General features: G+C 43.7%; 1 protein-coding gene across 3 annotated transcripts; it reads right to left on the bottom strand.

The window, feature by feature from the left end:
- Nucleotides 1-948: 948 nt before the first annotated feature.
- On the bottom strand, nt 949-23,730 carry LOC129666777 (myosin-1). 3 transcript variants are annotated; one of them, XM_055594026.1, is made up of 38 exons: nt 23,527-23,730; nt 23,289-23,432; nt 23,006-23,162; nt 21,818-21,845; nt 20,880-20,994; nt 20,693-20,785; nt 20,522-20,585; nt 19,712-19,810; nt 19,519-19,622; nt 19,266-19,404; nt 18,940-19,058; nt 18,700-18,849; nt 17,752-17,922; nt 16,212-16,524; nt 16,048-16,115; nt 14,856-14,943; nt 14,661-14,778; nt 14,308-14,431; nt 14,084-14,220; nt 13,731-13,986; nt 11,940-12,182; nt 11,653-11,829; nt 10,777-10,922; nt 10,609-10,699; nt 10,131-10,520; nt 9,438-9,564; nt 7,807-7,925; nt 7,429-7,625; nt 6,057-6,240; nt 5,638-5,803; nt 5,425-5,549; nt 4,687-4,995; nt 4,399-4,602; nt 3,975-4,100; nt 3,715-3,885; nt 3,133-3,237; nt 2,938-3,033; nt 949-1,101 (listed from the first exon to the last, which is right to left on the bottom strand). In XM_055594026.1, exons 1-38 carry the CDS (start codon nt 23,728-23,730, stop codon nt 949-951), a joined length of 5,820 nt encoding a protein of 1,939 aa, XP_055450001.1. The 3 variants fall into 3 exon arrangements, with proteins under 3 accessions (XP_055450001.1, XP_055450000.1, XP_055450002.1); XM_055594025.1 differs by having other exon boundaries at nt 16,048-16,124; XM_055594027.1 differs by having other exon boundaries at nt 16,048-16,089; nt 16,198-16,524.
- Nucleotides 23,731-27,140: the final 3,410 nt, after the last annotated feature.

Below are 27,140 nucleotides of genomic sequence, written 5' to 3' on the forward strand. Positions count from 1 at the left end.
CTATGTCATCATTAAGATGCTTTGTAAAATGCTGACCGTAGCTGAAGAAACTAATAATCAGATAGATTTCTGTTAGAGAAGTGTGTGGGTGTGGGTCTGTGGGTGCACGTGGCTGTATGTGTACACATATTAGTGCGAGCAGAGAAGCGGCTTGCAGTAAAAATGTAACTGACATAAAAATACAACACATCTATGTAAATTGGCCTAGTGCTGTGAAAAACCAGGGGAAGACTAAGATTGGCAGTTTCCAAAGGATGGAAGAAAGGAGGGACATTCATTCTTAATTCTTCCTCGCCATTCTTAGGTGTCAAGCTGGGAGCAGACGCAAGCAACAGGCGTGCAAACATCTGGAGACAACAAAGTCTGCACATTTCTACACAGAGACCACTGTGAAGTGGGGACCCTGTTATTTCAAGGAATTCTAACCCCCCCCCCCTTACTGATTCATGCCGTTCTGGTGAAGGATTTGTGTATTAATATTTCTGACAGTAATTGAAGACTTTTTAAAAGATTTTTGCTCTGATTGTTTGCATGTAATTACCATTTTAATTTATCTTTACTCCCTCTTAGGATGAAGCAGTTCGTATCACTTCATAAAGATGATCAGTAACCTCATTATCTGATGAGAATCCAGCTGATGGACCAACCGGGGCTCCTTGTGCATGACATGGCATGCCCCTAGGCTTCACCCTCTTCCCACAAGCATGTGTGGTACTTTCTGGGCTTAACCTGGCTGCTCTATCGTGTTTAGCCTTTGCTTACATATATTTCTCTCTCTCTCTCCTTGATGTTCAATGAAGACAAATGACATGGAGAAGGGGAACAAGGAGACTCACGAATTCTTGGCAGATAAATTTTTTATCTCCAAAAGTCATAAATATAAAACAGAGTGACAAAGATCTTCACATTTTGCTCATCTCTTTGGTCACTTTCCTGCATTTGGATCAATTACTCTTCACTTATGATTTTGGTGTGAACCTCGCGGCTCTTCACCCGCAGCTTGTTGACCTGAGACTCGGCAATGTCTGCCCGCTCCTCGGCTTCCTCCAGCTCATGCTGGATCTTGCGGAACTTGGCCAGGTTGACATTGGATTGTTCTTCCTGTAAATGGAAACACATTTATAAGGAAAAAAAAAATGTTCACCATTTCTAGACTTTTAGATCAGTGCATCTTGAGTGCCCTTTTGATTAAAACCAATTTGCTCTAGTAAATTTTCAAAGAAGCCTAGAGAACTGTGTAAGTTTTTTGGCCCATTAACTCCCGTTTTGCTTCATGAACTCATTGATAAATACACACAATGCTGCTCTGAACTTTCAGAAGAGCTAACGCTACCATGACTATGTCAGGCTTCCAGGCATTGTTGTCATTGCTGTTGAGGTTCCTGAGGATAGAGGAGACTCACACAAGCAATCTCTATGACATCAAACTGAATGTAAATTATTGCCACTTAGGTCATAAATCATCCCCCACTTAATAAAGTTTTGAAATTAAACATGTTTATTATTCTGTAAAATAGCCCTAGTGATCTCCAATTGTGCTTGTAGATACAGCAATGAATTTGGAAAGGCCAGTCTTAATTTAGTCTCCAGTAATCATTCTTTTTTAAAACATCTCATTAAGAACCCTCGCAAAATGTGACATTCAGATTTAGAACATTTATGAAGCTTAGAGTCATTTTAAATGGGGTAGCTCAGAAAAGCCCTTACATCTCCCTCTCACGGTAGAAGAAAGCAAGAGCTGGAGTGGAGGGGGGAAAGCTGAATGGTTTGCCAGGGTGTGGGTGCGAGGCGCACATATGTGCACGTCTCTGTTCTTTCTTCTCCCTTTGCTGTTTTCCTCCCCCCTTTTGTGTCCCAGAGCTAAGAGGCCAGAGGATAAACAAAAGCCACTGATGGGCAGAGGACCTTATCTGCAATGTGGAGGTACATATATCCATAGAGAGGCAAGGGATACTTGACTCTGTAAGATGACTTGGAAAAGGGTCAATGTGATAATGTAGATCTGCAGCCACCTATTGATTAGAATATCACTGGACCCTCTGGCCTCCATAATGTGACACTTCAGTGGCCCAGTGGTTCTCTTCATTGTGTCCACAACAATGTCTTGCAGTGTAACTAGAATTCCTGGTTCCCTTGCACCCTCATCATCTGGCCCCCTTAGGTTTCCTTTTCAGTAATGCTTACGTCACCCACTTGGCTACTCACACCACAGTTTGGTGGATTACTCCTGCTTTGCTTCCATTTACTTCCAAGGGTAGCCTACCAGAGGTCTTAATGCTTTCGATCTCCAGGGTGAATCCTGAGTCTCATGAATTCCCTTTGTTTTATTCTTGCCCTAACGCAAGCCACAGACCCACCTGAAATTTTTCCCAACATACCTTCTTGCACTTACTTGGGTTATCCAACAATCTTTTCTCTACACTGTAGCAAGGACACTTTTAAAAAGGAAAAGCAGGTCATGTCTGGCCTGGATAGGAACATTGCCTTTGTTTCTGTGGTCTGACTGTATTTATATTAAGATGCAGGCTTCTTTCCAGAGCCCAGAAGACTTTGTGAGCTGCCTTTTGCCTGGTCCTCTAGCCTCAGGTACACTGCTCTCTTCCTCGGTCTTTCCGTTTCTTGAATAGGACTCCTAGCACTGATTCTCCCTCTCTCTAGAATGCTATAGAGACTGTGTTTCGGTTGGCTGGGTTAGATGCTTACAACAGGACTCAGGGCCTCGGAGATGGCAAGCCTACATCATCTCCCATCCTCATTCTCCCTAGGGCAGTGTCCTCTGTGACATGAAGTGGCCAGTTGCATCACATTCTCGGTAGGTCATTTTCCTTTGACCCTTCTTTGTTATCCTCATATTTTTATTTCATTCCTTTAACTGCTTTGGCCTCCTGGTGTCTGGGAGCTGGGGGCCACCAGTCATGTCAGGATGCCTGAACTCACCGCTTCCTCAGCTTGTCTCTTGTATGCTTTGACCTTTGATTGCAGTTTGTCCACGAGGTCTTGGAGCCTGAGGACATTCTTGCGGTCCTCTTCAGTCTGGAAGATGTGAAAGTGTGAGCTTCCAGGAGGCATAAATATCCCCTCACCTTTCTGTGCCTGCTGTTTTTAATGTCTTAAAGAAGCCCCTTTCTTTACCTGGTACGTGAGCTCCTTCACACGTCTCTCATGTTTTCGCAGACCCTTGATAGCTTCCACGTTGCGCTTCTGTTCATTTTCAACTTCTCCTTCAAGTTCCCGGACCTGTCAAAAAAAAAAAAAAGTTGATTTAAATTTTTTTAGATTTGTTTATTTTACTCTATGTGTGTGAGTGTTTGCTTGCATGTGCGCCACAGAGGTCAGAGGTGGGTATCGATCCTCTGGCATTGCAGTTACAGGCAGTTGTGAGCAACCGTGTGGGTGCCGGGAACTGAACCTGGGCGCCATGCATGAGCAGCAAGTGTCCTTATCCACTGAGCCATCTCTCAAGCACCTAAAGGCAGACTTTTAAAAATATTTGCTACCATCTAATCAGTCAATGAGTTTCTCCTTCTTCAAGTGCCCTGCTGTTTCATATGTAGATCCTGATGTCTTAGTCGTAGTGCCCAAACATAAGATGTCAGGCAAGAGAGGCTGCCAGCCTTTCATCTCAGGACACCCTACAATGTCTATCTGTCTTAGGTATTGGAAGTCATGTGCGAGAGTAGAAACAGAAGAATACAAGTTGACCAGGACACCTACCCTGGCCTCCAGTTTCTGAATCTGCTTCTTGCCGCCCTTCAGTGCCAGCTGCTCAGCCTCGTCCAGACGGTGCTGCAAGTCCTTCACTGTCTGCTCCAGGTTCTTCTTCATTCGCTCCAGATGGGCACTGGTGTCCTGCTCCTTCTTCAGCTCCTCTGCCATCATGGCAGCCTGATGAGTAAGTGATAAAACAGCGGGTTAAGGGCTGATGAGGCCCAGCAGGCTTCAGGTTCACTACCTCCATCTTGCCCTCTGCTCACGTCAGTAATGGCTTTCTTGGCCTTCTCTTCTGCATTGCGGGCTTCCTGGACGATGTCCTCCATCTCTCCCTGGATTTGGGAAATGTCTGTCTCCAACTTCTTCTTGGTGTTGATGAGGCTGGTGTTCTGGTTAAAAAACCAAACACAGAAGTATTAAATATAGAAGGACAAAGTTTGAATGCCAGATGTCCAAATGAGCTAGCAAACTAGTTATTATCTAGCATCTCTCAGGGGTTCCATAAATTATATGAGTTACAGCATATTTTTAAAGGACAATCAATTCTGGATGTCATAGATCAGATACACGAAAATGTTGTTACTCTTCTCCAGTTAAACATACTAAACTTACTTCTTCATAAAACATTACAGATACATTTCCAAACAATGCTAAGATATGAGCAAGACTTTATATTTATTTACCAACCTGGGTGTGGAGGAGCTGCACGCGCTCACTGGCATCCAGCAGCTCCTGCTCTGCGATCTTTCTGCTCCTCTCCGTCTGCTCCAGCGTGGCCCGCAGCTCCTCAATCTCAGCCTGCAGCAGGTTGGCTCTGCGCTCCACCATGGCCAGCTGCTCCTTCAGGTCCTCCTGGCCCCGGAGGGCATCATCCAGGTGCAGCTGGGTGTCCTGTGCAATGAACAATCATTGAGACACCGTGTCCTCAGGCCGAGTCAGCCCACTCACCTGGCACCACCTCTGGGTGCCCCCCACCTTGAGGATGCCTTGTGTGTTCCTGTAGTTCCTCAGGGCCTCGGCAGCCATGCGGTTGGAGTGGTTCAGCTGGATCTCCATCTCGTTGAGGTCTCCCTCCATCTTCTTCTTGATCCTGATGGCGTCATTCCTGCTCCTGATCTCTGCGTCCAGCGTGCTCTGCATGGACTCCACAACTCTAATGTGGTTTCTCTTCAGCTGGTCGATCTCCTCGTCCTTCTCTGCAATCTTCCTGTCGATCTCAGACTTGACTTGATTCAGCTCCAGCTGGATGCGCAGGATCTTTCCCTCCTCGTGCTCCAGAGATGCCTTGAGGATGGCAAGAGGTGACGTTAGCAGGAGAATGGAAGTGTGCCATATCCTAGGGAGGTTAAACTGACCTCTGACCTTCTTCATAAGTTTATATCTTTTTGCTACCCTCATCCATCCTTATATGCATCTTTACTGCATTGTTATAGAAATCTGATGTGCAAAATTGTTGGTGTTATGTGCTTCTGTCTCCTCAGCCAGATGAGTCCCCTTAAGGAAAGCCCTCCTTTTATTCATCTTTATTTGTTTTCTGTTTCTGCCACAGTTCTTAATATGTACTTATGGTACTTGTGTTCATGTTCGTTCTTTCTCTTTACCCTCAGTGGAGAGAATAAAGAATAATTTTTCAGCTCTTGCTTCACCAATCTTTGTACTCCACAGAGCTTAATTCCTTCAGTAATTGTTGTGAAACAAAAATAGAATGTCTACCTCTGCTTCCTCTAAAGCAGCCTGGAGCTCAGATTTTTCCTGATCAATTTGCTTCTTTATTTTTTCCAGTTCATGGATACGTTTCCCTCCTTCTGCAATCTGTTCAGTGAGGTCAGAAATCTCCTCTGTTAAGGAGGAAAACAACAGAAATGTGTATAGAGACAGGAAGTGTTCTTTCAAATCTCTTGTTAAAGAAATGTTAGATGCACTCACGTTGCAAATTCTTATTTTCCCGTTTCAAGGTTTCTAGCTGGTCTAAAGATTCCTCATAAGCATTCTTTATCTTGAACAGCTCTGTGCTGAGAGACCGGGACTCCTTCTGGGAGGCTTCAAGTTCAGCATGGGTTTCCTCATACTTCTGCTTCCATTCTGCCAAGATCTGAGTAGCGAAGGATGAGAAAAATATTGCAGATAAAGTTTGACTGGGTAGAAGTTGTGTGTTCTAGAAACTCTGAGTTTGATTTGCGTGATCTTGTATTGAAAAATAACTGTGAAGGAAAAGAACTAACAAAGCCGGAAGTACGCCCACCCCCTCACACAATCCCTGCCAATGGATGAGGGCAGCTGAGCTCAAGGCAGTGTTCCAGCCATTCGGAAGGCTGGTCACATTAAAGAAGGATCTGGAAGCGCACCTTGTCGAAGTTTCTCTGCTTCTTGTCCAGGGCGGCGCACGCTGCGTTGGTCCTCTCCACGTCAATCATGAGGTCCTCCACCTCGTTCTGCAGCCGCTGCTTCGTCTTCTCCAGGGACGCGCACTTGGCGTTCACGGCCTCCACGTGCTCCTCGGCATCCTGCAGACGCTGAGCCAGCTTCTTCCTGAGAAGAAAAGGAAAATGGATGGTATGGGAATGGCTATCAGTAGAACTGAATACGTCAAAATGGCTACAAGTGAACGTTTCCACAGCCAGACTTCCCCAGTCAGTGTTTATGCGGCTTGTTTGGTGCAGTGCCGCTAAATGCAACCAAATTTCAGCATCACTCGGTGGAGCCTGAGCCAGCTTGAGCCTCTTCCTTCCTTTGTAGACCTTACTGCCACTTGTGTCTGAGTCTGCACTCGGCTTTAGTGCTCAGAGGGTAGAGGATTGTTATGCTGCTAATCTTTGTGTCCGTAGAGGCTGGCACACATACAAAGCGCTCGAACGCTGACTATGTCAAATTCAGTTGCCTTTGTTTGCATAATCGTTTCTCTTTTTGTTAACTTCCAATTAAAAAAAAATTCCCAAATCAATAAAAATGAGAGTTTATGTCAAAATCACTCTTAAGCATCTACCAAAACATAAATGCCATCAGTATATAGGTTGTGCAAGATTGAATGCCTAATGGCACCTTCAGCTGACTGTTGAGCAAGGTGCTTTCCTACCTAGATTCTTTCTCACAGAAATTCGGCCTGGAACTCTCTGATTGCATTGAATGTTCATTCCCTTACAACACCGTGCTTTCTCCCTTCCCACAACCTCTCTGTACTCCACATTTGGTCTCGTCCACATTTCTGTATTTCCTCCTACAGTCATATTTTTGCATATAAAAAGAAAGAACTACTATTCAATACAGATTATTTTTCTCTTTGTGCTCGTACCCTTAGGCCAATTATTCCATTAGTGGTTGAGAGAGGGGGGGGGAGGAGAGAGAGATAGGGGGAGAGAGAGAGAGAGAGAGAGAGAGAGAGAGAGGGAAACACCTGAAAGTATATTATTAACTGAATTTGTTATTGTAATAATCCCATGTGCACCTGTGTAGACAGAATGAGGTCAAAAGTTACCCCTTTGAAAAATTACCATTTGCCTTCCTCTTGCCTTGTATCTTTTCTCTGTCAGCCATGGACTTCTACCATTTCTTTCCAGGGACTACCTAAGGTATTTTTATTTCCCATTTGGATTGATGTTCATATTTTCCCCAGCATCTTAGGCTTTGAGAAAGCAAGGACCCTTTTTGCCCACAGAGAATTCCTGGCCCAAGCACTTTGTTAGTAGATATACTACCATTCTACCCAAGTCAGGCACGTACTTGGCCTCCTCCAGCTCCTCCGTGCGCTGGATGGCATCCGTCTCATATTTCGTCCTCCATTGCGCCACCTCACTGTTGGCCTTGGACATGGCCCTCTGCAGCTCAGCCTTGGCTTCCTGCTCCTCCTCATACTGTTCCCGCAGCAGGTCACAGTCATGGCGGGAGGACTGAAGAGCATGAGCCAGGGCACTCTTGGCCTGAAAAGTAAGAGGTTAGTGATTTAATTGTATGCATTTAAACTGGTAATTATTCTCTAAGCTCTTAGAGGCCGCCAGCAAAGAGGGAAGGAAAATCTACACACAAGGTAAAAGTACACACTGGAAGACAAACAACTGCAAGAATGATGATAACCATGGCAACAGTGATAAGCTGGCTCACCTTTATCTCCTCTTCAAGCTGCCTCTTCAGCTCCTCAATCTGTTGAGTAAATGCCTGTTTGCCCCTAGAGAGCTGGGAAACTAATGAGTCCTTTTCATCTAGCTGACGTGAATATTCACCTGCAAAGACCAAGGTCCAGAAAACTCAGCCCTACTTTAGACATTAAAACTCTACAACAAAAACTGGAACAGAGAAAGGATGCCGAGCCTAAAACGAACGCTATACCAAACGTCCATCATCTACTTCACTACTGATGAACAAATCCATGTAACATGACAATATGGCGAACCTTGAGCCAAATTCTGCATATGATCAACCAAGGTTTTGGAAGATATTTAGGATGATCTGGTTGTAGTTGAAAGATGTGGTGGGGTATGTAGAAAATAATGTAGAGTGATCAGACAGAGCACATAGGTACTTTCTGGCTAACAAGGTACTATTTTAGTCATCTGAAACATTTTTTTTTTATGTGTGGGAAATTGGAATCTTCAAACAATCGACACCGTAAGTAGAACTGATGCTCAGAAGAAACTCTGGGAAGCATGCTCATTTTGGGAAAGCAAGCAATTTTCTTCCTGTCCCCAGAATAAGTTGGTTCTGAATAGTAAACACTCCCCAAACCAAATTGTGTTCAAATTTGTCTTCCATTCTTTAAGGAACATATTCAGAAAATACAAGGCAGGAAAGCTTTTCAGCACCCCTTGTGAAAATTAATTACAAGTCTTACCTGTTTTGAACTTTATTAAGAAGCACATGTTTAACTTTTCAAGATCACACCAGTGGTGGGAATAAAAGCACGTGCTGTAGAGGGGAAATGTCAGGGAGCAGCCTACCCTGAGAAGAGCTTTTTTTTTTCACTCTGAACGTCCTGCCCAGTGTAATAACAATGATACAGTCTCTTGAGCATCACGGGGCTCATAGCAGCATAGCGTTAGAATGAAGTTGCTCAGTCAGCAAGAGGCCTCCGTGCAGAGACTTCCCAGTCTGGCTGGTCGGACGCTTCACTGCACTTGCACTCCTGACTCTCTCCTTTCCGCACCGTGTGCATCCTAGCAGTGTGTACAAATGAACTCCACATTCCCAAGATGTGCCATCTTCAAACGGGGATAACATTAGACAGGCTCACGGGAAAAAGAAGTAACGGTTAGCTGGGACGGTATTTGAAAAAGTGAAGACTTACTGTGGGGGTACACTTTGTATAACCCTCTTTGATAATCCTGTTCATTTTGCTTTGAGATCAAGCCTTAATATGTAGCCTAGGCTGGCCTGAAGCTCACAGCGTAGGCCAGCTTGACCTTAAACTTAGCATCCTTCTACATCAAACTTCCTGGGAATACAACTATGGATATGTGCCTAATTGCCCAACTCATATTTGATAACTTTTTTTATTATAGCCAAATATGCTATATGATGTCCAAAGCAGAAAGTGACTGTATCAAACCACCTACCTACCTACTGAAGTACCTATCTTCTTCTGTTAAAAAAAGAAAAAGAAAAAAAGGAATCTTATGCCATTGCTCAATAATGAGATACCTCCAAGGAAGTTAATATAGGACCTCAAGTAAACCAGCAAACTTTTCAGCAAATTGAAAATCCATAGTTAAGTTTGTAGCTGCAGAGAATCAGCCTACCTGACTCTGTCTGTAGACGCCCTCTCTGTGCAGTCAGCTCATTGATGAGCCGCTGCTGTTCCTCCTCCTTTGTCTTCAGCTCGCTCACCTGGTCCTCCAGGGTGCGGCACATCTTCTCAAGGTTTCCCTGCATTCAAAGAGTTGTAGAAGCCATTCAAGCAAGTCCTTGCAACAAAGACCATTATAGTGACACCGGCATAGCTGCTGATTTGAGAATAAACTGTTGTGTACAGACAAAGATAACAATGAGTCTCAGACGTCATGGGAGGAAAAACATGTCTGAGCATACTGCTACCATGAAGTTTTATGGCTCCGGTGTCTTCTCTAGATATTCTTAGCTGTGGTATAAGTTAATGATACCTAACTGAGCTGATGGCATGTTTGTGAGAGGTAAATTTTGTTTGAGCATCAAAGAAAAATGAAAAGCTCCATGATTGACACAAAGCATTTTAAAACCTCAGAATATATAGCTGAATGGTATTTTTGTTTGTTTGTTTTCTGACAGAGTTCACACTTTCACATCTTTTGTTATTTGGGAATGGCTATTCTCACTTAGAGTGAGCACACCTAATGGCTTATTCCCCATTTCCCTAGTCCCAATTTGTGTTGCCCCTCCTCCTGATAGCTCCTGATGATATGTTAAGGTTCACACTTGTCTACAGAAATATCTCTGACATTTTATCATGTTTGTACCTTGGATTTGGAAATAACCTCCATGTTGCTAGCGAGGTCATCAATCTCCATCTTCATCTCACTCTTCTCCTTCTCCAGCTTCTGCTTGACCCGCTGCAGGTTGTCAATCTGTTCCCCGAGCTCGGCCACGCTGTCCGCGTGCTTCTTTCTCAGGGTGGCTGCTGTGGCCTCATGCTGCAGGGTGGCCTCCTCCAGGTCCCTGCGCATTTTCTGGAACTCAGCCTCTCTCTTCTTGTTCATCTCAATCTGGGCTGAAGTGGCCCCTCCAGCTTCTTCCAGCCTCTCGCTGATCTCCTCCAGTTCCCGGGAGAGGTCAGAGCGCTGCTTCTCTGCTTTGGCCCTGGAGGCCCTCTCTGCCTCAATCTCCTCCTCCAGCTCCTCGATGCGGGCCTGAGGGTGGTGGAAAGGACAGGCTCAGCTTCCTGGGTCAGCCATTTTATCTCCTGATGAGTTAGACTGATGGAAGCCATTTTCTTACCTGCAACTCCTTGATCTTCTTCTGCAGCTGCATGCCAAGGGCCTGCTCGTCTTCAATCTTGCTCTGCAGATTGCTCATTTCAAACTCTTTCCTGTAGGGAAAACCCTTGTGTCAGACACAGAGCCATTGACAGTCATCCTCCCTGAAGCCTGTATCTTCACTGCTTACTTTTTAAGCTTTTCATCAAGCTGCTGCTTGTCATTTTCTACATCCATTGTGGACTCTTGGGCCAATTTGAGGTCCCCCTCCAGTTTCCTCTTTGCCCTTTCAAGATCCATCCGGATTTTCTTTTCTTGTTCCAGAGAGCCTTCAAGCTAAAAGTTAACATCTCATGAATGTAGTCCTTACAATAGCACAACATTTACCCCAGGTTAAACTCGGTGACAGTAATTCATAGTGAATCAGCATGCTCCCTGGGTATTTGGGGAATTAGGAAGATATGCCTCATCAGGCCTGACTTTGCACTGTTTGCTTAGACTAAAACATCAGTGTTTAAAATATAAAGTATGCTAAAATGTGCCAGGACTACTAGTGAGGTATCATGGCTCCTACACCTCCCACTGTGGGCAGTGTTTCCTAGACTTGATGGACAGTGCAGGGATGTTTCCACACCATGACCTCGGCTAATACACACTTCTAATAGGTTGTCTGTTAGCTACCAGAGCACGTGTACAACCCACTGGTCTTCTTATCTGGTGTCCCCTTGTCCCACTGAGCATGCGGTTGTGCTTCCTGCTTAGAACATGTGCCTTCACCCTTGTGTTCTTGACATCACCAGTGTTTCTAGTTCAGCTGAAGACTGTTTTGCTCACACACATCTTGGTGAGCAAACCCTCATTGCCTTTCATTCTTTTCACTCATATCTTCTGTTATTCACAGCTACTTGTCTTTATTGACTATCTTGATCTTCATGTCGGCAGTTATATTCTAAAGTTCATGTGTGGGGGAAACGCTTTGTTGATGCTCATTGTATCATGAGGAGATAAGCTCATGCTTGTTTAATTATAAAATACTTTAAATATGTTTTCATGGTTTCAGACTCACATCATCCACTTGCTGCTCAAGCTTGATTTTGGCTTTGGTCAGCGTGTTGACCTTGTCTTCCTCTGCCTGCAGGTCATCCAGGGTCTGCTGGTGAGCCTCCTGGAGGGCCTTCTTCTCCTTGGTCAGCTTGGCGATGGTTTCGTCCAGGCCTGCCATCTCTTCCGTGAGGTTTTTCACCTTAGGAAGCAAACAGGCTTTGTATTACCTGTTATGTTTGAACAGTTTGGGCTTTGTGTTTTACTTCATAATTAAAACAAGTCATGAGCTTCCATGGTGATATCTCACACCTTGTTCTCCGTGGCATGCTTCTCCTTCTCGACCTTGGCCAGTGTCAGCTCAAGGTCATCGATGTCTTTCTTCAGCTCTGAGCACTCATCCTCCAGCTTCCTCTTCTTGGCAGTCAGCTCAGCGTTGATCTCCTCCTCATCCTCAGCTCTCTCTGTCACCTCTTTGATTTTGGCCTCCAGCTGGATTTTGGTTTTGATCAGCTGGTCGCATCGTTCTTCTGCATCAGCCAAGCTGTCTGCTTCCTGTGGAGAGATAATAGACATTTTCAGATTTCAGTTTCCTGGATCTTTTAGATTTTATTAATGTTTTGAAGGCAAACAAGCAAATTATGGTTGAAAGTATTGGGTTTCTTTTAATCAGCTTCCTGCCACTGAGAAAAATTGTCAGATCACTGACTATGAACTTGAATATTTAAAAGAAATATACAGTTTGGTTCCTGGTAAAACTATGATATTATTTTGCTATAATGTTGAAATATTTATGTTACACTGTGTCAGTGTATAATTTCAAATGAGCTTTCTTTGTTTAGTGTTTACTTACATTAAAGTTTAGTGTACAAAAAAAACAATTAAAATAAAGACCTGAGTACCAGGATTTTGCTAAGAGGATAGCAAACATCAAAAAATGTCTTAAAAGAAAGCATCCTCCAATGACAGTGTAGCGTGGAATTAGAAGAATAGTGGAAGAACCAAGGAGAATGGGTCATGGGGACAGGTAGTACTTAGATAAGAATTAACCTTGTTTCTCATGAAGAACTAGGATTTGGAATATAAACTCCATGACAACATGGCTGATTCCCTAGGTTCTGGAACTCAGGAAATAGTTACTAAGTAAATAGATGAAATGCTGTTAATACACACACAAACACACACACAGACACACACATGGATGATATAGTTGGATCAAGCTTCCCACCCTCTTTAGTATTCTCTTGCTAATTGGTGGTGTGATGAACTTCTCCTCATTTTGGAAAACCTCAATCTATATGAACTACGGTAAAGATACAAGTGAAGATACAAATGAATTGGTGTTTGCAGTTCATTTTGTTATGTATTCAGAATATATCAGACCCAGAGGGACTAATTGCTTCCCCTGCTGAACTCAGAAAATTAAAAGCTAACAATTCATGTTTCTGTGCTTGATTATGACAGTATTTTGGGAAAAACAAAATAGATTAGATGGTAGCCCCTGGCCCCATATAATTTTCCAAGTTTCTGGATATTTATTGGTCATCAGAGTGACGTTACTAACCCAATCCCTTGTGCTATAAACAAAAATTGACACTATCTATAGAAAGCCTTGCCATGATCCAGTTCTTTCTGGTAGTCTAAAGTTTCTAAAACAAAATTAAGTAGAAAGTTTTTAGGAGAGAGTAGGATAAAAATTTGGAATATTGATTTGAGGTTGATATGTTTCTATGACATGGTCTCCTCCCTGTTCACCAATAATGTTGTTCTTTTGGCATTTGTCAATAGCTAGAATTGTGGGAAAGAAAATATTTCCCTATTTCCCATCCTCAGTGTACCAGAAAAAGCAACTAAAAGAGAGAGAGAGAGAGAGAGAGAGAGAGAGAGAGAGAGAGAGAGAAAATGTTTTGTTTTTCCTTCCAGGCAACTATGAATCCTACTGTACTGACTTAGAGTAATGTTGTGGAATGTTATAGAACATGCAAATGAATTGTTCATTTAAAAGATCGGTAAGCAGCCAGTCACTTGATTTTGTGGAGTCGTGGCATTTTTTGGTCATCACTGATCAGAGATTTTAGCTTCAGAGTGGGCTTTGAGACTCACAGCTTGAACCTGGAGTTGCAGGTCATTTTTCTCTTGCATCAGAGCTACCATCTTCTCTTCCAGCTCCTTCCTTTTGGCCTCAGCCTTTGCAAGATTTTCTTTGGTTTTTTCAAATTCTTCCTTCATGTTGGCCATCTCCTTCTCTGTCTCTGCACTCTTCAGCAGGGGTTTGATCTTGAAATACAACTTCATCCAAGGCCAGTGCTTGACATTCATGAAGGCACGGACGTTGTACTGGATGCAGAAGATGGACTCCCTGTGATAGGAACAGAAATGTTCAAAGTCAGATTCTAAAGCAAATCAGGACTGAAGGGACTAGAACCATGAACTTAATATGTTGTCTTTATTCATACCTCCTCTCCACCATCTTCTGGTACTCCACTCTCGCCAAGAACCCTCTGCACATGGCCTGGGTTCGGGTGATCAGCTGGGCCAACTTGTCATCTCTCATCTCCTCTAGGAGCCCCAGAAGACCAGCTTTGAAAAAGACCTGTGTGGAGGTAATGTTGCAGATGAGAAACCTCACACAAAGTTCAAAGGGGCAAGAAGACACGAGGCTGGATGTCAAGAGGATTACCTTGGTGTGCCCAAACTTATACTGAGTGTGGTCAATGTCGATGGAGCCAAGGAGCTTCTCAGAAGCCTTCTTGCTATCGATGAATTGTCCCTCAGGGATGGCACTTGCATTTAACACCTTGTATCTGTTTAAACCAACCAAATAAATGACACAGCTGTTGTCACCAAACGAAATCTCCCTACTGTAGAAACACCATTGAAGAAACCATATCATCCTTCTATCTATTCTTTGTGTAGTCAAAGGACTTTACAGTGTGTCCCCCAAGTCACTTGAATGTGTTGCTTTTCTAACTGATTTTTTTAAAAAAGCAATAGCAAAAGGCTTTAAAACAATCCTCAGTGAAAATATACAACCTCTGCTTGAAGTCCGCATAGAGGATCCTGCTGGGGAACCCCTTCCGGCAGATGCGGATGCCTTCCAGCACCCCGTTACACCTGAGCTGGTGCAGGACCAGTTCGTGCTCCATGGCCCCTGAAAGAACACACATGTTCTAGACTCTGCAGCAAACACGCTGGGGCCTGCCCGGATAGATACCAGGAGTGTCTTACCAGGAGTCTTAGTTTCATTGGGGATGATGCACCGTACAAAGTGGGGGTGAGTGCTCCTCAGGTTGGTCATCAGCTTATTCAGATTCTCCTGTGGAGCCATGGAATAACTTGCTTAACATATGCTGTCATATACACCCATATTTACATCATGATCGTGAGCCACTGCTTTGGTTCGATTCTACTGAATAGTGTCCAGTTTTGAATTTTCCAGAGTCATGTCTGGAATTTCTAAGTTCTTGACATGCTTCCTAGTATATGCTTGCGTGTTCTCCTGTTAGCCGTTGAGGTGGCTGCTCAATGCTGATGAATTTCCTGCCATAGGTAATATATTCATCACGGCATTGCAAACATACGAAGGTACTCCTTCCATACCTGGAGATATTTGGTCTGGTTTAGCTTCTAACCCCGCATTGCCTTCAGACATTCCATTTATTACTTTAATTTCACAAGCTCTTTTCTTGTTCTAGACTCACAGCTGTGTCATCCTCCATAGAAAGTGACTGCTTTTTAATGCCTCCTTCTCCTTCTTGGAATTGACAAAAACTAACAGCCATGTTATCGAGTATCCAAAGTTTACCATCTTTCAGAGAAAGTCTTTGACAATAACAAAAACATCCAGTTTTCAAGATGTGCTTAGCAGCTGAGATGACCAAGAAAAAAACAAGGTCTTCCTTGAAGACCTCCTTTTTAAAATCATAACTTGTTTTTTATATTTCCTTCTTTTGACTCCCTCTCCCATGCCTGCCACTATTCACCAGTCCTCTGCTTTCAAATCTACTTATTTGAGTTCTCTATTAGTTTATCCATATATATATATACTAGTATATATATGGGAACCAAATCACTTGGAAGCTCCCAGAAGTTCAAGAAAATCTCATTATATATGCTATCCCTTCCTACTGGAGATTTTTTTTAATGCCAAATGACCTCATTGCCAAAATTTCAAATTGTGTTTTCCATTTGATGCTTCTGTAATTAGCTCCTGACCCTTATTTTATTTATTGTGGTAGTTCCTCAAAGCCATTCTGACTCTCTCAAAATTTCAGGTCTACCACGCTGAGTTGACCCACCCAACCCTACCTGGGTCGTGTCCAGTTCAAGAGCCTTTGAGACAATATCCACTCCACCCTACACCTCACACCCTTTATACATAACATCCTAAATCTGTTTAGACCGAAAATGAAGTTTTTACCCTGAAAAGAGCTGACACGGTCTGGAAAGACGAACCCTTCTTCTTAGCCCCTTTCTTTCCACCGCCGCCTCCAGACTCTGAGGGAACAGAGAAAGCACAGTCAGAAGCTAGGGGTCTCTGCTTAACATTTCCACATTAAATAAATATCACTGATTGAAAATCACCTGCTTCAGCTGCTGCTGCTGCCCCAGAGAAGAGGTAAGCCAGAGTTTTCATTGACGACTTCTGGTACAGCCCCACCACGGTCTCGTTCAGGGGGTCCTTGTTCTTGTCCAGCCAGCCTGCGATGTTGTAGTCCACGGTGCCTGCATAGTGCACCAGGGAGAAGTGGGCCTCAACCTTGCCTTTGGCGGGTTTGGGCTTCTGGAAGTTGTTGGACTTTCCAAGATGCTGCTCATACAGCTTGTTCTTGAAGGAGGTGTCTGTCGCCTTGGGGAACATGCACTCCTCTTCCAGGATGGAGAAGATGCCCATCGGCTAGAGGAATAAATACAGAAACAAATGCCACATGAAATCCGTCTGCTTATAGAAAGTGACAGATGACACGGATGGCTGCATTCAGTGTTCTGTTCCACAGAGCTAATGAAAACTCATTTATTTGAGCAGAAGCCACTGATTTAACGAGACTCTTAGCTATAACAAAGTAAGATGAATGAGGGCTATGCTTTTCTAGAGTTATAGCTTTAACCCAAAAGTCTTCGAGCAGAGTGTCTCCAAGGATTGCTTCCGAATTAGCTACACTAGAGTCACTTGATAAAAACGCAGACTCCAAGGCTTACTTAACATTTGCAGTCAGTACTCACGGGAGTGAGAGCAGTTGCCCTGCTTGGTGTTAACTGTTTGGGGTAAATTTAGCACAGATGGTGTTTGAAAGCCTCTGTCTACAGCCTTAGAAATTCATATTTCAGTGGTCAATAGCAGCGAATCTAAGGATGCCATAGAAGTAAGTAAAAGCATTCTAATAAGTGCTAAATTTTTCTAAGGAGAGATAGCTTTCAATGCAAGGCTTTGATTGTAAACTCTGGGTAGGCATACTGTTCTGGGCTATACAGAACATATTCTGTCTCAAAAGAGTGGACAGGAAAAAATGCAGGAGCTGGAAGACGGAGGGTGGGTGCTCTGAAACAGCATCCCCTGGATGTGAAAAAGCTGGCCTCTGTACTCATGAACTCAGTAGCTGTGGCTACCTGCCCAAAGGCCATACAGAATGGAGCCTGTTAGCCTCCCTTTGTGGATGGGAGGGCTCGCAGGTCCCAACTTTCCCTGAGGACCTACAAGCATTAGGGGCAGCTGGGGAAAGAGCGGGTCCTTTCTTCTGCGGGGTAGCCGCTGGTAAGTTGCCCATGGTCTGGCAAGCCAACCCCTCCACCATGTACATGCACACTCATAAAAACTCAGTGGTGGTGGTGGGGAAGCAGGAAGGAGACTTGGAGAAGAAGCCCTGAATTGGTGGGGGTGGAGGAAAAGATGGTATTGTGGGGTGGGAATAATCAAAATATATTACATATAATACCTACTGTATATGTGTGTGCAGACTTGTCAAGGAATGAGCATGTTTTAAAAGAAAACATCTTGTCTTCTTTTACCAACTTGCTTCCCTCATCTTGCTTATAGGTGGCAATCTCCTGCCATCGCACATAACATGATTTTATTGTTTTTTCGTTTACACACCATCCAACTGCGGTCTGAAGAGCACACACTAACCTTCTCGATGAGCTCGATGCAGGCGGCCAGATCCATCCCAAAGTCGATGAACTCCCACTCGATGCCCTCCTTCTTGTACTCCTCCTGCTCCAGCACGAACATGTGGTGGTTGAAGAACTGCTGCAGCTTCTCGTTGGTGAAGTTGATGCACAGTTGCTCCAGGCTGTTGAACTAAATAAGTGGAGAAGGAAATTAGCATCCAGCTTCTAACGAAAGGGTCTCTGGGCTTTTCTCAGCTGGGCAGGCTAACTGCTCTCTCAGCATGGTGGGGTTTTTTGTCCCAGTTGTAGCAAACCTCCTTTTAACCCATTCATCAACTTGCTCTTAGAAAAAAAAAGTTCGCAAATATGACTTCAGAATGAGGCCAATTAGAAATTCTACTGGTAAGCAGAGAGCGCATCTGACTGGATTGTACTTTTACTGACTGGATTGTAGAGCATTCTTTTTTAGGCAGACATACTTGGATTTATTTATTTGCCATTTCCATCCACTACGCCTGATCACTGAAAAACTTACCTTGGTGTCAAAGCTTACTTCATCTCCCTAATTAAGTAGATAGGAATCTCAAAGTCTGGGTTAATTGGCCCTCCTCCTTCCTGGTGCCATTTTGATGCTATTACTTTTTACCATCTTCTCCACCTGATACTATACTAAGGGGACTATACTAAGTGCAGCAGCCTATAACTGACAAAAGATCATCAAGGGGTGTAACATAGATTGTTAGGTCCTCATTGAAATCGTGAAAAGACCAGGCACACACCTCCCCCACTGCCACACAGTTAGAAAATGGCAGAGCTGGAGTTTAACTCCAAAGTTCATACCCTTTTCCAGATTTTAGTAGTTTTGCATGAATCGGTTTATAATGCGGCTATTTTCCATAGACATTCCTTGGTGACTACCAGAACAAGATTTTCAACCTTTTCAGCCACAAAGTTTCTGTTAACTTACATCAAAGATCTCAAAGCCAGCGATGTCCAGGACCCCGATGAAGTACTGCCTGGGCTGCTTGGTGTCCAGCTGCTGGTTGATGCGGGTGACCATCCACAGGAACATCTTCTCGTAGACGGCCTTGGCCAGGGCGCCCACTGCGTTGTACACCTACAAAGACAGGGTAGTTCTTGTTGGCATCATTAATGATGTCAAGGAGGTCTCAGATAGGTGTGTGTTTCATGGAGGGCATGCACTTACCTGCTGCACCGTCTGGCCTTTGGTGACGTACTCATTGCCGACCTTGACCCTAGGGTAGCAGAGGGCTTTGAGCAGGTCGGCAGAGTTCAGATTCTGGAGATAGGCAGCCTTGTCAGCAACTGCAGAAACAATTCAGGTTCCCAACATTACCTCCTCCAGGCCCCGTAACACACAGAGGCGGAATGTTGAGATTGCTTCATATATTCTGTCTGAGGATAAATTTGCATGCGCCCACTAGAAGCTCTGGTATGAAGGAGACACGAGTTTGGACTGTAATTTCTCTGTAAATCCATATAAAGAGTTTTGTTTGAGTTTAGGTTTGATACCTTCAGTGCCATCTGGCTCAGCTTGCTCCTCACGCTGCTTCTGCTTGAACTTCATGTTCCCATAATGCATCACGGCCCCCGTGAGCTTGTAGATGGAGACTCTTTCATCAGAAGTGAAGCCCAGAATATCAATGGCACTCTAGAGGGGTCACAAGAGGGTAAGTGTAAGGACAGAAGACAGTACTTAGCAGAATTTATAGTTTACTGTAACTAGGCCATTGCTGTCATGCTCACACATAATATTATGACTTACATCCGTGGCCATCAACTCCTCTTGGTCATCAATGCTGGGCACTGTGATCTCCCCTTGACTGACAAAGGCGTAATCATATGGGTTGGTGGTGATCAGGAGCATTTCTAAGCACATGGAATTAAGGGTATGTGTTTAGCATTAGAATTGGTTAATAAAAAAGACTAATTTCCACCTATGAATGTAAAGTTCTTACCAATGAGATCTGGCTTCTTGTTAGACATGATCTGATAAAAAATGTGGTAGCTTCTTTCCGCTTTTAGCTGGAAAGTGACTCTAGACTTCTCCAAAAGATCTGGAATGGATAACCAACATCAGATAGGAGGGGAATTCTCTTACAGTGATTTTTTTAGAACTTGGGGTCATCAGCTAAGTCTTATGACACCTTGAGATCATAGCTTGGTATTCATAAGGTGCCATGTGCTGCGACGTCTCTACATACAGAGTTTCCTCTGACCACTTCTAGAATGAATGTAAAATGCATGTGGATGAAGGAATACTTACTTCTCAGAGAGAAAAACCTTGAAATTTGGAATATTATCTAGTCTTGAAACTGCAGCTTCCTGGAGCCTCCTGGAATCTGATAGAGGGGCTGCTAAATAGTTGCCAGGGCTCAGAGAAGGAAGAATCACATGCTTTTAACCCACAGGCAGCTCAAACACCCCCATGTTACTTTGGTTTTTTGCTTTTTGTTTTTTTTTGTTGTTGTTGTTGTTTTTGGGTTTTTTTTTTGTTTGTTTGTTTTGTTTTTTTAACATTTTGGAAGTATTCTAAACCAGAATACTTCAAATGAGTCCAAGAATGCCTGGCAGGTCCTACAGAGCCATTAGCTCATGCCTTGATGGGTAGAGCATACTGTGGGCTTCGCGTAGGGTTGGCACCCACGGCAAGCCTGTTTGGCAGCAGAAGTGTTTTCTAGGCTCCATGCTGAGCAGGAGCTGCAGCGTGTTCCTCCAAACCCTCATTTGTTATTCTTGGATTCTAGTTAGAAGGTCCAGTTACTCACATGTCTCAATATCAGCAGAAGCCAGTTTCCCTGTGGTACCAAAGTGGATCCTGATGAATTTGCCCTTGGAAGGGAAAAAGAAGATGTTAGCTTCAATGCTCGAAGCACACAGAGAGGAGAGGTGCTTCTGATACGGCTTCAACCGAAGGCCGAGAAGACCAAGAGACTCACAAAGCGGGAGGAGTTGTCGTTCCTCACGGTCTTGGCATTGCCGAAGGCCTCCAGCAGGGGGTTGGCGCTGATGATTTGATCTTCCAGGGTCCCCTGCCAGGGAAAGATCAGTCCTTGCATATCAGGCTCAGGGCTTTCTTGCCTGGGAGCCCCCAAAGCAGCTGGGCTCTGTGACAAGCGTGCTCACCTGCATTTTACCAGAAGTTGCTTCCTCCTTCTTCTTCTCCCCAGTGACTGCAATTGTTGCAAAGTACTGGATGACACGCTTCGTGTTCACAGTCTTCCCGGCCCCGGATTCTCCACTGTCCAACAAAGAACGAAATGTGGAAGATTAAGTTTTGTAACCAGTGAAACTATTTCTGCCGACAATACTTAACTCTCTCATGCACCTGTCTTTACATATCTTTATCACTGTCAATTAGGTCTTTATCACTGTCAATTAGGTCTTTATCACTGTCAATTAGGTCTTTATCACTGTCAATTAGGTTGGGTCTTTTTAGTCTACAGATAACTCATAGTTCTCCTTTTAGGTTGCACTGACAAGTCAAGAAATTCATGTATGATTCGTTTAACACATGGTTTGGGTGCTTAAGATGTTCCAGGCTCTTTTCGAGGTGCTGAGACCTGTCTTAAAGCGTTCACCAAGCAGCCACTTGGCAGCTAGGTAGCGAACAGAAGGAGTAAGAAACCCTGAGTGGTGTGTATTTCTCGACTGCCTTAGACTAAAGATAAGACTTCATTTAGATCTTTCACAGCTCAGAAGTTCCCTAAGCAGGCCTCAAATAACATGGCTAATACTGTCCCCTCGAGTCTTTACCTTCCTTAGGCTATGCTCCACCCTCTGCACCGGACTGAGCTCTGGCCAAACTCCAAGAGGAGATTTTTACATCTCCTACTTCCGGGAATGCCACACGGCACTCTCCAGGCTCTACTGACCAGCAAGATAAATTACAGTTTTGTTGTTTTACATCTGTACTCTATTTGCTTTCTACAATCGGGTTGAAAGAGCTTCTAGCTCCTCACTGATTCTGTCATTTCTTTTAGTAATACCTAATTTTCTCTTTGGGCTTATCATTTTCCCAGTGAGAGTAAAACACCAGTAAGTTTCAAAATAGAAATACATACGTGATCAAAATAGACTGATTCTCCCGATCTGGAAGACAAGCAGTATGTAATCAGCACATGTATTAGTCACATACATTTTTCTTGAGTCTGTAAGTGTCATATTTTCCATGGAATTTTTTCCACTGTACTATTGTAAAGGTACAGATGGGGTTGATTCTCTAGACTTTCAAGTTAAGAAAGAAAACCATAAAATGCTGTCATAACCATGTCACCACAGGAAGAATACCCTATTGATTTCACATAAAGGACAGTATACTTCAAAGTCAGACGCCACTCCTCCCCCAACACCATCTGTAGATTTTAGTTAGTGGCACACCTCCCATTGATTAATAGCTACGATCAGAAATGCATACTGTGTTCTGGTTTTATAGATCAGAATGGTGACATTCAAGCCAAGGTTAAGATTTCATTTCTAAATGGGTGAATTAACCTCATAAAGAAAACGTTTCCTTGTCCTGTTTCCCCAGACTACAGCCCTATGAATGGCCTTCTTCAAACTGTTAAAGAACAATCAGGTAGACATATCCTTTGCGGGGTGAAAACTTCTGGTTGTAAGTCTGAGGGACCCCACATATCTCCTCCAAGGAGAAGCCACCAAGAATGCACTCCGGTGACTTTAAAAATGGTAGAGTACTTCTAAAATATCCAGCACAAACACCCAGAAACTGAGGTGATGCGGGGCCCGTGACGTGGCTTGCACTTGCCATCCTTCAGCTATCTTTTTCCATTACTTAAGCTTTCGAAGTAAAGCACACTTTCCTTGCAAGGAAAAGGACACCGAGCGGCACAATGAAATTGCAAGCTCTGCAGAATTAGTGAGTCAGAAGCCAAGCTTAGGCCCTGGCTTGATGGTGTCCACCCTTCCCCGCTTTTTTTTTTTTTTTAATTTTTTTATTTATTGTGCATTAGTGTGAATGTGTCAGATCCCTTGGAATTGGCATTACAGACAGTTGCGAGCTGCCATGTGGTTGCTGGGAATTAAACCCGGGTCCTTTGGAAGAGCAGGCAGTGTTCTTAACCACTGAGCCATCTCTCCAGCTCCTTCCCCGCTTTTGACACCTTTACTGAACAATTAGCACGTCACAAGCAATCACGAACAACTGATTCCTTCTAAAGGTCTTTTGACTCTAACGTGGTCGGATTGCAGGTGATGTTACAATTCATCTGAAAGCCATTTGAGCCACTCACCCGTCAGCATGAACTGGTAGGCGTTGTCAGAGATGGAGAAGATGTGGGGCGGGGCCTCCTGGCGCTTTTTGCCTCGGTAGGCGGCCACCACCTCTGCATTGTACACCGGCAGCCACTTGTAGGGGTTGACGGTGACGCAGAAGAGGCCCGAGTAGGTCTGCATCAAAAGAGGGGATGTAATTATTGGATGGGACATTCATTATCTACTGTTTTTTTTTAAGAAAGAAAGAAAAGAACCATATTAACTACTCTCTTGAGCAAAATGCCATTAGAGAGAACTCACGTAGATCATCCAGGCTGCGTAACGCTCTTTGAGGTTGTACAGCACAGCGGGCTCGTGCAGGTGGGTCATCATGGCCATGTCCTCGATCTTGTCGTACTTGGGCGGGTTCATGGGGAACACCTGATCATCTTTTACTGTTACAGTCTGTCCATGAACAAGAGATATTAGGTTAGGAAGCACGGTTCAGTCAAACCGGCCCAGTGGTCTAGTGTCACCAGCTCCCGGGTGTTTTACTCACAGCTCCGGCTTCCGTCTTGGCTGTCACCTTCCCCCCTTCCCTGCTCTGCACTGTTGCTTTCACAAAAGACTCCTTAGCATCCACCACAAACACGGATGACTTGGCATCGAAGGGCTTGTTCTGGGCCTCGATTCGCTCCTTTTCAGACTTCCGGAGGTAAGGAGCAGCCTCCCCGAAAACGGCCATCTCGGCGTCGGAACTCATGGCTGCAGGCTATTGGGGGCAGCCCAGGGAGAGAGCCTGCCTGGCAGAGGAAGAGGCAGTAGAAAAAAATTTTCAAGTTTAAAAAAAAAAAATATATATATATATATATATATATATATATATATATATATATATATATATATATATATATATTACAGGTTATTCACTTTATATCCCAAACTGTAGCCCCCTCGCTTGTCACCTCCCAAAATTTTAAGACTGAGCTATTAGAATCCCATGTATTTTTTTTTTTTTTCATTCCCTGACAGTTGGATGAATGCATTGCACCAAGTCTAACCATCTCCCTGGCTGCGGTGTGGTTGAAATGTCAGATTCCTTGTTCGTTGCCAGAGCTGACAAGTACTTAATCATGAGCTTGGACAGTGGTTGTTTGCGGCTCACCCACTGGGAGAGATGTCTGCTGCTTCCTTTGAGCCTCGTTTGTTATGTATATTAACCTTTGGGAGCTGTCTGCCATTGACTCATAGGAAACACAAAGCAGAAGAAGGATGCTGCGATGTTCTCTGGCTCTTTACTTTTTTTTTTTTTCTTTCCTGTTGGATTTCCAGCACCTGCAGCAGGGAGTCCTCTTTCTGGCATCCTTCACACCTCTGAGAACACATGCTGGGTGCAGAGAAGGGCTCAGAGCTGGCTGGCTTGGTAAAAGAGCAATCAGGATATGTGCCTAAAGTTTTAGAAACTCACTTGCATGTAGAGAGGTTTGGGGTTTGCTTTTTTTCCCCTTGTAGACTCAGTTACAAAGATTGCACACAGAATAGAAAGCAGAAATGTGAAGAACTTGGTTTGGCATTATTTTGTTAAAATGACATTTTATTACAGACCATTTATTTATCTCTCTATCAGAATTTTGACAAACTTCATTGTGTTTTCTTGCTCTTTTACTCATGTTATTTTAAATATTTCCATCAACTTTTTCCTTTAAGATCTACTTCTTACCATTCAGGAACTCTGCGGATAGACATCATATATAATCTGTATTGGAATTTTAGAAGATACCTTTTCTGGAAAAGCTCCATTGGGTAAACTTTGTCCCCCCCCCTTTTTTTTTTCATTCCAATTGCAATAACTGGTATCAAAATTAAAGTACTCTATCTTCCTGAAACCACTTTCCCACCATTTAAATTTTTTTGACGCGCTCTACCTGCCCGTTTAGACATCACCTCAGAGATCTTAATTAGTGCGAAGAGCTGTACCCTAGAATGCTTATGTTTTTCTTTTTAAATGAGCATATTTTGTCACATTGCATGTTATAATCACTTAGAAGACAAACTACAAAGCTAGACGTAGAAAATCCTCATGCACAAAACTCCCAAGACTCTGAGAAAGCATTTCCCATGCTGCAAAGGATCATTGTTAATGAGACCTAGTTTCCTAAGCCCCCTTGGAGTTTTTCAGGAGAAGCATGATCAGCCATAGCATTGAAATGTTTTTCACTTTTCAACCCCCACAGACACTTTCCAAATGCTAAAGGAGATGTCTTGCACTCAGAATGAAAAAAAAAAAAAAGAGCTTACCTTTAGTGAGGCAACCTTGACTGTGGGTCCGATCTGTAATTTAAAAAAAGCAGATACCTTCGGGTCAAATGCTAGTGACTCCCAATAAGAGCACAGTTGTTATCTCAGGACCCCAGGAAATGACTGGGGAGAGCAGCATCTAACTACAATTGCTGCAGAGTAAGTTGGTGCTTCACTGGAAGGACTGCCAGGGCCAGCGGGAGCCAGGACGTGTGGCATGCACCGCAGCAGCCAGGCATCCCTTCCGTCCACAGGGAGCCCTGTCCTCACACACTCTTACCTTGAAGCTTTATGAGGAAAGACAAGTCATTCTCATTCCAAGGGTACTTTTATAGGATCAAATATGGAAAACACGTAACCTCCTCCTCTTTCTTAAAACATATTTGGCAAAACGTGGTTTTGGCAATGAAGGTCTCCAAGCCTAATTCCCCTCATATTAAAGATGTTTGGATATAATTAGAAATATTTCCTCTCACATTGGGTTAAGTATATGAATCAATCTCCTATAAATAATTTGAGTTGTTGGTGATAGGAAAATGATCCGTCCTTGGAATAATGTAAGGTGTTGTTTCAGAGACTGCTGAGTCCTGGAATCCCTGGACTTTGTTGCCTGGAGCTCTTCTGTTTCACTGAGTGCCCTGTGCAAAGGCTTGTCAGCTGCTGCACAATTGCAGTATTAAACCACAGAGGAAACTTTCTTCTTCTTAGCCCAATGTCAAACACTGCTGCTTCCTCCCAAAAAGATGGGATTTTTTTTTCAATTCATTGTAGCTTTTGAGGGATGCTTTAAAGCTTAATTTTAAATGCTGGTTGATGAAGAACCAGCCAAAGAAAGACAGCTGCTTTTGTTTCCTCCAGTCAGGCACCTCTGACTCACTGTCAAATCATCCCCTTCCCACTTCAGACCTACCCCCAAACTGTTGCCCAGCCACACTTACATTCTGTCATTAAAAAAAAAATTTCAAATTGCTTGTGAAGCCCTGTTTCCTCTATGAAAACAGATGTAAGGAAATATTTAAAACAGGATTTCTGTCTGTAAATGCCAGCCAGTTTGACTTCTCCAGCAGCCAAGGTGGTACATATTTAAATTTTCAAACACCACCTGAACATTGTTCCCTATTTTAACTTATGTTTGCTCTGCAGTCTGAGTGGCATCACGTCTCTCTCGTAGCTGACATTGCATGGCTTAGAATGAGCCCCCAGGGTCTTGTGTGCACCCATCTCTCTTACACTGATGTGGTGAAAGCAAGTTGCCGTGTGAAAGTAGATATCCAGAGATGCAGGTTGTAATGGTCAGATGACCTCATTACTGCAAGGGACTATGTGAGCCACATTTCTTTTTTTTTTTCCTAACAAAGCAACCAAGTTCAAAGAATAGAGTCCCACAAATCACACAGCAGTTTAGATCCTGGGCAATTGATCTGTAGCCCAGCACACTCGCTGGTGACACTCTATCCAGAGTGGATTAGAGGCACCAGGAGGGTCTTGAAGGACTGCATCCACCAGGAGCTTTCCTGGACCAACTGTGAGCTGTTTTTCTCCATCCAGGTACACCACTTTGCTTCTTATGTATCTGTTTCTTTATCTGTAAAATGTGGCTAACGGATCTCAGCAAACAGTTTCATGAGTCTCTGAATAGGATTTGATGGAATTTTAAGATGGACTTGGTACTACTCTGAAGAAAAATACAAAGCAGGAAGGAGAAGAGAAGGCAAGGTCTTGGTTTGTTGTTGTTGTTACTACCAAGTTATTTGATGCTTAAACATTGATGGGTGATGTGGTGGGGGGGGGGATGAAAGATGGACCAATACAACAAGAAGAGCAAGGTCTTTGTGCTCTTCCTAAAACCAGCACAAACCAGCTTACCTGTGAAGT

This window comes from Psammomys obesus, unplaced genomic scaffold (genome assembly GCF_907164565.1).
Source record: "Psammomys obesus unplaced genomic scaffold, mPsaObe1.curated_primary_1811, whole genome shotgun sequence".
NCBI lineage: Eukaryota > Metazoa > Chordata > Mammalia > Rodentia > Muridae > Psammomys > Psammomys obesus.